At 42.9% G+C, this 12860-nt stretch overlaps 1 protein-coding gene across 3 annotated transcripts in view; it reads left to right on the top strand.

Moving 5' to 3' along the window:
* The window catches only part of WASHC2C (WASH complex subunit 2C), a 38038-nt gene extending 25553 nt beyond the window's left edge, over positions 1-12485 (top strand). For 2 of the 3 annotated variants that reach the window (XM_069980501.1, XM_069980499.1), the window contains 6 exons: positions 1450-1557; positions 3917-3979; positions 4260-4463; positions 6013-6609; positions 8010-8187; positions 11599-12485. In XM_069980501.1, coding sequence (XP_069836602.1) covers positions 1450-1557; positions 3917-3979; positions 4260-4463; positions 6013-6609; positions 8010-8187; positions 11599-11738 — 1290 coding nt within the window. In that variant the 3' untranslated portion in view covers positions 11739-12485. The remainder of the gene's footprint in view (positions 1-1449; positions 1558-3916; positions 3980-4259; positions 4464-6012; positions 6610-8009; positions 8188-11598) is intronic. The other variant, XM_069980502.1, reaches the window with a different exon arrangement.
* The last annotated feature ends 375 nt before the right edge of the window (positions 12486-12860 follow it).

Genomic DNA, 12860 nt, shown 5'->3' with positions numbered 1-12860 from the left:
TAGAGTGGTCGGCACTGCTGTAGGCTATTATGTCTATAGGAGGTATAATACCGGCGTTTAATGAAAGGACTAGTGTTATGTCAATACGGGTGGTGCTCACTCAAGATGAAGGACAGTGTCGTCCAAATAGAAACCAATCCATACAAAGAAAGTAGGAAAAAATGAGGGCTCACCCGTATGCTTGACTTCTTTTATTTCAATTCATATCGTGCATGCAGACAAAGACATGGTCTGCCCGCTGTAGTGAGGACGCCAACCCCTCCCCCGATGACACGTGACAGCTGTTTCGCACGTAGATCACGTGCTTCGACTGACGTTTGCCTCTCTCACAGGTTCCAGACTAAATACTCTCTGGCTAGCCTGTGTGAGTGGGCGTTACAAAATTAAAAACAAGTATAACACAACTGTGACGTCATATGATTGACACTTTATACAAACATGTTTAGATCGAATACTAATATACAGTATGTGTAAGTGGGAATTCACTATGAGCAACTCTTCTTAAATGTATATGAAGCAAGGGACAACTAACTAATGTTTTAATGCTATTACGAGCTGCCACAACCTTGTTATTATAAAGATATCTGAATCACAGCTGTGTTAATAATGCCACATAATATATTGGTGTCCTTGACATGAAAATCACATGCTGTGCAGGGCATCCTATGTTAATGTATGGCTAAAGTAGCGGCTAACGTTTCTGACATTTCAGCCCTGTATTCTCTCCCAGCATAACTGATGCCACCCCTCTTATCTACAGTACAGTGGGCCGCCACACACACGCAGCTAAAGAGGCATATTAATAGCAGAATCAGCGCGATCTGTATGTAGAATGCCAGTTGTCTTACCTTTGTGGGCTTCTTTTTACCAGTGACATAAAACCATATATGATTAGATTTCTAACTGCAAGGTTTATGTTGGACAGTAGTAAAAAAGGATCAGCAAAGTATAAAAAACTGAGAGAGATGTGATGTACACACACAGTAATACACTTGTATTAATCTTACTGAATCCCACAGTTGTCAGCTGCTGCCATAAACCAATCTTTCACACTCCGATTGATAGAAAGTAACAAAATTAAACTTGGCAGCGCTCCTGACTAGCCCTTTAGTAAGTACTTGCATTGCCCAAGATTATGGCTATGGCCAGGATAGGGGATAACATACTGATTGAGATGGGTTAGAGACTGACACTCAGTTGTCCCTGGGTAAATAGAGCAACAGCACAGATTCATTCCTTTTTTTATTAGTCTTCTGAACATTGCCAAGTGCTGTTCAGAAGTCTTATAGACAGTAAATGGAGGGGTGGCTGAGCATGTGCATTACCAATTAATTCACTCAAGGACAATTTATTCTCCTGATCCAGATAGGGTATCTGTGTGGCTACATTTGTCATTGGATATAGGATATGTCATTGATGGGCTTGACATTTATTTTTCTACTATATAAGGTTGCAGAGAAGAAAACCATTATCAAAAGCAAGGGCTTGGAGAGTTCTAAAGAATCCAACAGGCTGGAAGCCAACGAGGCAACTCTATCAAAAACTGAAGAGGCACAGGTTTGTATCACTATATGGAAATAATTTGTATATATATTATCCTTAATGGATTTCCACTACAAAATATAAAACAATGTAAGGGAATAAGATTTTAAATCCTAAGGTAGGTCCAGGGGACATGTTACCTTTCTTATATCCAGCTGTCCTTCCAGAGCATGGAAAAATGCATCTATTCTCTGATGCAGTGTAAAAATAAACACTTCACTATGCAGCGCTGTGGAGTAGGAGTTGGAGCTAGTTTTGGCTGGAGTCGGAGCTAGCATTGGCTGGAGTCGGAGTTGAAGTCGGAAAAAAATGTTCCGACTCCAGCTTTAAAAAAATATTTAAAAAATGTAGAATTGAATTTTGATATGAATTTTACAAGTTTTGCTCATGAATATATATTATGAGCAACATTATAATAGGACACTGGCCCTATTACATAACGGTGGTCATGGAAAAGTTGTCGGTCACTATTTGGCAGTTTGTTTCTGAGCTGGAAGAGTCCATTGTGTGTGTGTGGGGAGATTTGTGCTGTTCTCTTCCTGAATGCTGGATGACTATATGAGCAGCAGTGTAAAATGAAGATATCCTGTGTAATATAGAGGAGGAGGAGAAGACATAAGTAGTGTAGGTGTAACTTCTGTCCTCAGTGTGGTGTTTTCTCTCTGGGAGAAGATTGTGTGTTTTTCTTCAGTGTTCTATGGCTGCAGCAGGCTGTGTGTGTGTGTGCTATGACTACAGCAGGCTGTGTGTGTGTGCTATGGCTGCAGCAAGCTGTGTGTGTGTGTGTGTGTGCGCACACTATGGCTGCAGCAAGCTGTGTGTATGTGTGCTATGGCCACAGCAGGCTGTGTGTGTTTGGTGTGCGCTATGGCTGCAGCAAGCTTTGTGTTTATGCTATGGCTGCAGCAGGCTGTGTGTGTGTGTGCGCGTGCTATTGCGTGCCCCCACAGTGACCTTCTATATCACTATGTGTGACCCCTCTCTATATCACTATGTGTGACCCCCCCCCCCTCTATATCACTATGGCTGACCTCTATATTACAGGTATCTGGCATTGTTAGCAGTGTTTTTTTTGTTTTTTTTAAGTATGGTGAATATTTAGTTAGAAACATAGAAGACTGTCAGCGGGAAAAGACTACCTGCTCCATCTAGTCTAGTTCTGAGTTGTTCAGGACATGGAGACTGGCTGCATCCACTGCACACACAGGAGAAGCTTCCTTTGTATGTTTCAGAAATCGCCCCAGGATCATGTAATACATTAGGGAGAAGCTGCTGAGCCAGTGTGATAAATAACTCCCCTGGTATATGACTGGCCATTTATGAAGGAGCAGTAGTCTGAGTCAGGAGTCTGAGTCGGTCCTGATAAAATTCAGGAGTCGAAGCTGCGGCTTACCTACTCCACGGCCCTGTTACTATGTTCTGAAAGCACAGGCCGATATGTTAAAGATACCATGTGTCTCCTTGACCAAACAGTTATCTAACAGTGTCAGTGGTTTAGAATGTGACAGATAGATTTACTTAAACTCCATTCTCATACAGTCGAAAACATCTTCAGTGCATTATGTTGCAGATGTGTGTCTCTCCATGATCTCTTTGCAAGAAATCATCTATGCTTACAGAAAGGAAGGGTTCTTTACTGTAAATGCAGTGAGATAATGGAACACTCTGCCAAAGGAAGTGGTCATGGTGAACTTACTAAAAGGCCTGGAGTGTAATAGTATTACTGGTCATAATTGCTATATTCTGGAAAAGGGTCATTGATCCAGGGTTTTATTCTGGTTGTCAGATTTGGAGGGATTCTTCTCCCCAAGATGAGATGAATTGGCTTTGACCTTATTAGGTTTATTGATAATATTATTGTAAACAGTGATATTCTTTCAGTCTAACTCTAATATAAATTTCAGAAAACTGGAAATGTAAAAACTAAACACAGTTACTCTTCACACCTGCAAGAATATATAGTTATAGTAAACATCTAAGTAACAAAGCTTTGGGAGTTTAGACTATTACCCTGCAGCACCAGATCCAGAGGAAAGCAAAAAAATGATTTTACCAAATGACTCCTACCATGATGGAAACCAAGGACCCCATTGTAAGTCGTCTTTTGGGCACTGGAGGAGTCCATCCTTTTACCTGTAGCTTGCGCTGTAAAGTGGATTGTCTTCCTTGTAGAAAAGTTATTTTACCTAATTTTCCCAGGGAGCATTGCCTTACAAACTCCCCTAGCTTTCACCGGATTGATGCAAGATGAATCTGTACCTTTTAAAAAGACCTCTGTATGAACAAACATGCATTCGTGTTTTCCCCCAGTTTGTAGTAACTTATTATTGATTGTTGTTTTTTTCCCTTTTGATTTTAAATTGATTTTGTACAGAAACCCACTGAGCCCGCAGCACTTAAAACAAAAAGTCCTTCCTCACGGATTGGAAAACTCCAAGTAACTATTGAACATTACCATTCTCCTGTTCTTCCTTTCAGATTTTTCCAATCATTTGATTCTGTCTTTAAAAACTAAGATGATGCTTGTCTTCTTTCCCACCAGCAGTGCTTGGAACTGGGCTGGCCTTTACTTTGCATAGTGCATGCAGCTTTCTCTCTTACCAGCCCTCTTTCTTCTTTCTATTACTGCTGCTACCACAGGAGCTTACCGCCTAGACACAACATGACTAAGACCTGGTAAGAACCACCTAACATCTCTGTTAACAATTTCTTTGTAGGCAAATTTGCTCATTAACCCTGCTGCATTGTTACCGGGTGCTGCTCCCAAACTGTCCGGACCAAGAGTTGTCGTCTCGGAGGCAGAAGCTGAGACATCACCGGTCACAGAGCATCATTTAGCTGCAAAATCTGCCAGCAAAAACTTGGAGGGTGCCAGCTTTGAAAGCCCAGCACAAGTTGATACTCTTCACAATGCCAATAAGGTATTTCAGAATCCGTTTTTTAACCATAGACTCTGGCACTATTGTGTAGGTAGACTTGTAAAATAGACCACTATCTAAATTATATGTTAGAAATACTTTGAAGTGTATGCACCTTTAACGTCTTAATGACTGCCAATACGCTTTTTTACAGCAGTGAATAAGGATACCTATTCTACCCCCCCCCCCCCCCCACACACACACACACACACACACACATTTCCACGGCAGAGCTAGAATAAGACAGCGTGGGTCTCTCATGCAGGGATCACCTTAACACCTGGCCTCCTGCTGTAACTACCAGCAAAAGAGACACCTCACTTCCTGGTAGATTTAACCCCCTCTGTGCCACGGTCAGATAGTGACCACAACATGTGGGCAGCATTCTACCCATCTCCTTGCGGAGACACGATCGCTTTTGCCAATGGGGTTCCATGGCCCTGGGGACCATGTGAAAGTCCTTAGGTCTGCAATGGGTTTCTAAGCACCTGTCCATGGCTGCAGCATGGGCGAATACATTGCCTGTCAGTGTTCTACTAAAAGGCAGAGCACACGGCACTAGAGTACTAGTGCATTGTATTATAGTAGCCATCTACTATCTTGCTGTCAGGCTCCTTGTGAGATAAGTAAACAGTTGTAAAAATAAAATGTAAAAAAAATCACTCCTTTTCCCTTTTACATTCCCTTTTTCTACATGAAACATAAAAATACACATATTTGGTATTGCTAAGTCCATAACAAACCAGATTCATCCTGTCTGCGAACAAATACAAAATTGCATTATTTTCAGTTACCCAGCAAAAAAATTAATAATAATGAACAAATAGGTGTACCACTTCTCCTTCCGAAAATTAGGCCTCATATGGCTGTCAATAGAAAAAAAAAAGGGGGACACAAGGTGACCAAGGAAAAAAAAATTACATGGGCATTAAGGCCCAGAATATATGGTTGGGGGAAGGGGATATCGAATATGCAAAAAACACTGCAGAGATACCATCACGTGTCTCAATGTCAGTGAGCTAGCCAGACCTTCCTCCTGGAAGGAACAACCAAGCCAAGGAATGTCTCCAGTCAAGGAAACCACCCCAGCATGGTATCCATCCACAGACAGCTGTTTCAGGGTATTTGCTCCTCATCAGTGTGGAGTAGGATTTTAGGATGATGGTGTCTGCAGTGTTTTTTGCATAATTGTTTACCCAGGGGCCAATGTCCTAGAATACACTGACGTAGAGAGACGCGTTGGTGTCTCTGCTGTGTCTTTTTGGGGGGAAGGGGATAGTCTTATCAGATTGGAGGCATATTAAATTTTAGTCAGTGTATCACCTTTATTGGCCTCCAAAACCTCACGTGGGGGGGGGGGGGGGGGGGATTTATCATGGGGTTTAAGCAGTGCAACGGGCAAATATTTACACCACTCGTGTTGTGCAAAAACTTAATATTTGCCCTGTGTACTGCTCACATCACATAGGTGGGGAGAGCTGCCGCTCCTCTGTTTTCTTTTTTGGAACAATTTAAGTACTTTATGCTGTGTGACTTGCCTTGTGTTCATCAGACCCGTGCGAAAGTTGGTGGTAAAAGAAGACCTCCTACACGAATGGGCAGGAAGCTCGCATCCCAGGATTCAGGAGAGAATGAAGATCTGTCATCACCAATATCATCTACATCAGCTGCAAAGTCTGAATCTGGACATCCTGAGTCAAGCTGGAGAACAGATCGAGAAGAAATATCTACTATGAAGTTATCCTTTTCTGAAAATGATATACAGCCCATAACACATCCAAAAGTAGCTGCAAATCCTCTGACTCCTGATGTCAATGACTTATTTGGGTCGGACCTCTTTGCAGATAACTTACTGCCTAGCCCAGTTGCATCCCGACAACAGAAAGAAGAGGCTTCAGGGGGTGATTTCTCCAAAAAGCCTTCATTGGATCAGGGGAAGAAATCCCCGGCTGTGTTGTTCGATGGTGACGGCAGTGATGATGACTTATTTAAGTCCTTAAAAGACAAACCCAAAAAGACGCCCCAATCAAGTTCTCTAATAGATAAGGAGCCTGAAGATGATCTTTTTGGGTTTCAGAAACCTCAGAAGAAAGTAGACGCTCAACCTGTTGTTCCAAAGGAAAGCTCCACAGCCAGCGACATGTTTGATGTAAGTTGCTTATGCATTTTAAGGCATTACTGTCATTTGAAATAACTTCTGACATCAGACATGTCAAAGTTATTGATGACATAGACCATCTTAGAGAAATGTAAGGTAAAAAGGGTTTTCTTGGATTTCTGTATTGACAGCTTCTTGCAGCACATCAGTACATTATATGGACAGCCCTGTGATTTCAATATTAACTGCGTATTACTTAAAGGGGTATTTCAGGGAAAATCAATAAATTAGCAATGGAAAGGGTTAGACAAGGTCCTGTCCTATATTGGCCCCCCAAGGAGATCTCCGGTCCGGTCACATGATCGTCCAGCCGTCAAACATCTTGTTTCCTGCGACGTCCTGGACTCCCTCTACTTCCGTGTAGCAGCCAATCAGGGTTTAGTGCTCTGCATCCCCACCACGCTCCATAGTGGGGTTCCCCTGGGCCTTCTGTAAATTACCAGGGGTTGTGGGGGCTCTGTGTGGAGTTATATGGGCAGGGCCCCCCCCCCGGAGTGTCAACGATGCCGACCCTGAGTCCCATTCCCATGAGGGGCGGGCGGCATTACTTCATTCATAGCCACCACACACCCGGAGGGGGGAGAGTCCTGCAGAGTGATGTCAGATGCCACACAACAGCACCCCGCTGGGACCCCTCACAGTGACCCACTGCAGTTAGCCGGGTTCTGACGCCGGCCATTTTGTGCTGTTGTGTGGCATCCGACATCACTCTGCAGGACTCCCTCCCCGGGTGTCAGCGATGCTGACCCCGAGTCCTGGGAGGGAAAGAGATGCGGCGGGCGACATTGCTCCGGGTGTGGGGTGGCTATGAATGAAGTAATGGCACCCGCCCCTCACTGGACTCAGGGTCGGCATCGCTGACACCCCGGGAGGGGCCCTGCCCATGTAACTCCACACTGAGCCCCCACAACCCCTAGTAATTTACAGAAGGCCCAGCGGACCCCTACTATGGAGCGTGGTGGGGATGCAGAGCACTAAACCCTGATTGGCTGGCTAGCGTGTAGCAGCCAATCAGGGTTCAGTGCTCTGCTGCTAATAAGAAGGGACTCAGGGTTGGCATCGCTGAAAAAAGTTTTGATCTGTGTGTGTTTGTTTTTTTAATAATGGAAGTCCATAGAAAAACGGACCCAAACGGATTGCACACAATGGCATGTTGTTTTTTTCCCCTATAAAACGTGTATGTTAAACAGAGGGTGTACCTAGCTGTACCTAAGCTGATCACTGGGGGTTTCAGCTGCAGATAACCTTATGATCACGTAACAATAAAAGAATTATCAAGAGCGATCAACTCCTTTAAATCTAACCAAACACTTTCAGCATTGATGTAGTGACATTTACATTGAATTGTCCTAATGGCAGTATTGCTAATATGTGGCCTTTTCTCTTTTAAGGATGATATATTTGCAGCAGAAGCTATTAAACCAGTAAAGAAACCAAAAGAGAAAAAAGGGACATCAGAAGATAATCTTTTTGATGATAATAATGATATTTTTGCTGATTTCACACAAAAATCTAAAGAGAAGTCCAAAAAGAAGACAGAGCCTAAATCCATATTTGATGATGACATGGGTATGTATGGATAAAATCTAACCTGTAATGACACCCTTTTAGCTTATCTGACAATTCAGTGAAATCCCTATGTCAGGGGGGTGTAGCAAGAAAGGAAGGCCACCATTGGGATCAGGACATTCAAGGTTTCAAAATTAAATAATAAAACTATATTTTCTGACCGATAGCAGGTCAAGAGAACCTGTCAGCACATGTGTGTCACCCCAGTATGTTATACAGCGGGTAGATGAAATTAAACTTTTAATGGCACTTGGGTGGGTCTTAAAGGGGTATTCCCCCCAAGCGCTAAAAAATGAAATGCTCCCAAACCTAGCTGGTCTCACTTACCAAGTCTCCCTGAGTATTTTGAGCCGTCTCCCATCTTTCTAGCTGCTGACGTTCCTGGTTCAAAAGTTTTTCTAAAAGGCCTGTTTATGCCCAAGATGGCGCCGGCCAGGAAACTACATTTCCCATCATGCAGTTCTTCTCCCTTAGCTTTCTTTCCTGCCAACTGCTCCTCATTACTACATTGGATGAGTGAAGTGGGGCTAGGTGTCATTGCCATAGAGCAGTCGAAGAGGGAGACTGATGTGCAGCAGCTCCTGGTCAGGTCTCTCTGACAGCTGACACCCTTCCCAGCCCTGCTGCAGCATCACTGTTTGGGCTGTGTAGCCCCGTCCATGACAGCAGCCACCTCCTCCCCTGACCCATGCTTCTCACTGTGTCATTCTGGTCTCCTGCAGTCCGGACCCTGACAGCTAACACTCACAGCTATATGCAAATGACAGAGTCCGGGGCTTCACACAGAGAGAATGAGAGCGATAAAAGCATGGGGGGAGGGGGGAGAGCTGCCCAGACCAGGCTACACACACCCTGAGGGAGAAAGTTATCAGCAGGGGGGGGGGGAGGGGGGAGAGCTGCTGAGGAGGAGGGAGAAGGAAACTGATCAGCACGGGCTGTGTATGCTGACAGATAGAGACACACAGTGAGGAGGCTGAGGGAGGTGGAGCTAGAGTTCGGCAGCAGGGGCTGTCAGGTGTCCTCACTTCAGCCTATTGACGGGAGGGAGGACATGTGACAGCCGACTCCGAGGGTGGGGGCCAGGAGAGGGAGCATGTCGGGGTGGACTGGACTGAGCTCATTCTCTGCATACACGTGGGGTGAGGAAACAGGAAAAGCAGCAAAAGGACACAGAACACAAAATAACTTGTATTAGCCAATATGTGAAGCTGTGGTGGGCTTTTACATAGTGTCAAAAAGATTTAGGGGGGAATACCCTTTTAAGGGCTTTATATGATCCTCCTTTTCTGATGGAAAGGGTTTGGGAGGCAGAATCAGTTAAGGTGCCCATACACGCTTGCTACTAATTTCAGTGGCACAATATGATCATCAAACATTATTAGTTAAGGCGAGCTGCGGCCTCTAGGTACTGCCTGTATGATACTCTCATTTTTTTCATGTTTTTGATTAGATTTTTTCCAACAACAAAACAACAAGACAGTAGTCAAAGGGGGATGGAATGGGTAGGGAGAGGGGATGGAAAAGGGATGGGGGGGAGGGGAAGAGCGGACAGATGGGCATGGTGAACACCGACAAGTCATAGGTGCATCAGCAAATGGTATCAATTCAAGTTTCAAATGAACAATCCTTAAACAGTGTTAGGAGAGAGACAGGCATTGTGGAGAGCAACTTCTGCAATATAGATTTCCTGGCTGCTTCAGATATGATTAAGGGTATAAACACACACACTGTATACGCAGTGTATTTACTGCTGCGATACGCAGCAAATACGCAGCAGATTAGATCTAAATAACTGAACACAGCATCAAATCTGCTGCAGATCTGCTGCGTATACGGTGTGTGTGTTTGTACCCGAAGAGAAGCTTTTTGGCCTCTTTTGAGGAGGAGTGGGCAATGTAGTCAATAGGGCCAAAGATGGGTCCATTCAGGGGTTAAAGGTATGTAATTGAGTAGATGGGTGCAATCCAAGTCTTTAAGACATGGATCTCAGAACAGTCCCAGAAGCGATGGTATAAATCGACGCTTGTGGTGTCACATGGGCGACAAGATGCATCCCATTATATAATTACGCTGTATGGAATTATACACCCTATGCGTGATTCTGATCGCCATATCCCAATAAGACATGGCAGGGTATAGTGCATTGATCAGATCAGAGTGAGTGAGATGTGGCATATGTTGGAGCCACTTAGAGAGGCCATGCTGAGAAATGGAGTATCCAAGGTTGGAACGCAGAAATGTGTAGTAGTGAGTGATAAGGTGGGAGGGGAGGGTTTTAGTTTTTACCAGGAAGTTGACTGTGAGATCCTGTTTTTCGTGTTAACAATCTGTATTATTTTCCTCGCAAAACTGGTGGCTTGTAGAAAAGGGAAGAAGGCAGAGGAAGGGAGAGTAAATTTAGATTGTATGTTGGGAAACAAAAAAGGTGGAGGTTAATGATGGAGAAAGTGTGTTAGAATTTTGGTAATGTTGTAAGCTGGTCTTGGGGTGCATGTAGGATGAAAAGTAGAGAGTAGAGGCCAGCTAAGTTGCAGTCAATGTCGTGTGAAGTGTAGGAGAGACTATGGGTCTAATCCCTAACTTATAATTCTTTCATTTAAAGGAGGTCTGGTGGAAATTTTTATCAAAGTATTGTATTGCCCCCCAAAAGTTATACAAAGTGCTTTTTTCCCTGTACTTACTACTGCATCAAGGCTAGTGATCTCACGATACCAGAATTTTGAGTTCGATACCAATACCAACTTTTTTTTTTTCCAATGCTCGATACCAATTTGATAGTTAAATTATATTTATAAAAAAAAAAAACACAAGAATAGAAATGCCCCCCGTCGCCCCACCTGCCTGTCAGGTCCGTACTAACCATTTTATGCTCCTCTAATTTTATTACTTTAAAAATAAAGTCCTCATTATTTATAATGAATGCCATCATCCTCTCCAGCAGCCACAGCCCGCACAGCTCTGGGAGTCGGGTTGTGACATCACCATGTTATCCAGGAAGTGAAGCCTTGATGCAGTAGTAAGTGCAGGGAATAAAGCACTTTCTAAGCATTTCCTGTAATAAGTGTATATTGGTGATACAGGGGAGCAATACACTACTTTTAATAAAAATTTTCACCAGACTTCTCCTTTAAAGAAGATATCCAGAATTAGAGAAAGCACAGCTACTTTCTTGCAGAAACAGCACCACCCCTGTCCTCTGGTTGTGTGTGGCATTACAATTCAGCTCAATTCACTTCACAATAAAACTGAGTTGCAAAAACACACTCAAACGGAGGAGAAGAAAGGTACAGTTTGTTGAGGAAAAGGACCATGTTTTTCTAAGCCTGGATAACAACTTTAAGTCTGTTTTTCTTCCTGCTTTTATAGTGAACATGCTTATATGAAATCCCTTTTTTTTTTCTTTCTGTACAGATGACATATTTTCAGCATCTGCGTCCAGTGTAAAGAAGACCAAAACAAAATCCAAGTCAGCTCAGCTGGGATCTGATACCAAGCCCGACCCCAAGGTTTCCACAGCATTTGATGATCCCTTAAACGCTCTTGGTAAATGAGAAGCAACGGACGGCCTTTAGAGAGAGAGAGTCAATTTGCACAGTTTCATGTCAAGGCATATTATTAGACATATTATTTTACTTAAAAATTGTAGACAAAAAAAGAAAGGGTTTTAGTTTTTTTAAGCACTTAAATGTCTGTGCCAAACTTTCTTACCTGGAAGGACCTAATCATCTCAGATGTTGTATGTGTACATATAACAAGGGTGGGTGTGCTGAGCAGGATAGGCTTGTCCTGCCCATTGCAGGTGACATTCCATTACTCTTGTGCTCTTCATTGGTTTCTCCTTATACAAGTATCAGAGCCGGGTGCCGTTTACATATTTCCAATGTATTCTCCGAGCAGAAGATCGGGGCTCTATCCTTGAGCTAGCTTAGTTTGTAAATTGCATAGGAGGTAAAAAATATGGTTATTTACACCCATTGTGGATCAAGCTGGAAAGTGGACAGTGTCAATAGCAGACCATTATCCCAGCAAGTAAATACCATGCACAATTTCCATTATCTTACATATGATTGGCATAGTTGTCTATGCTATTGTCTAAAACCATTTGTACACCAGAATAACACAAGGTTCCAGCCGTCTTATTATATTTATTAAATGGAGTGCACACAGTGTTGACATTGTACACAGTTCTAACTTGTATCCATAATGCAGTACTTTATTAAATACATACTGTAAAATCTTTGTCTGAATACAATAATTCTATCCAGATGTCTAACAAATAAAATACTATTCTATACCAATGGGTCACAGATGTGTTAATTTTTTTTTCTATCTACTTTATGAAAAATTGTGTAATATAACAAAAGGTATTATGGAATTGCTGTAATACCAATCATCTAATGTATAATATCTGATGCTATGCAAGCAAAAGGAACCAGATTGCAAATGTTAGGTCACACTCACGATGTGTGCACACCTCTGGTAGCAGAATAGGGCCTCATTTACACAGCCTATGTAAAGTCCGTATATACACGTATTTAAACATTGCATGCATGGTCCGTATATACATGTATTTACACGTTCCATGTATGATCCGTATATACATGTATTTACATGTTACCTGCATGGTCCACATGTATCATTATGATGACGGGAGCTCCAAAACTGTTTAAAAC

The sequence above is a fragment of the Dendropsophus ebraccatus genome, chromosome 8, assembly GCF_027789765.1.
Source record: "Dendropsophus ebraccatus isolate aDenEbr1 chromosome 8, aDenEbr1.pat, whole genome shotgun sequence".
NCBI lineage: Eukaryota > Metazoa > Chordata > Amphibia > Anura > Hylidae > Dendropsophus > Dendropsophus ebraccatus.
This window is presented reverse-complemented; position numbering and strand designations above follow the sequence as displayed.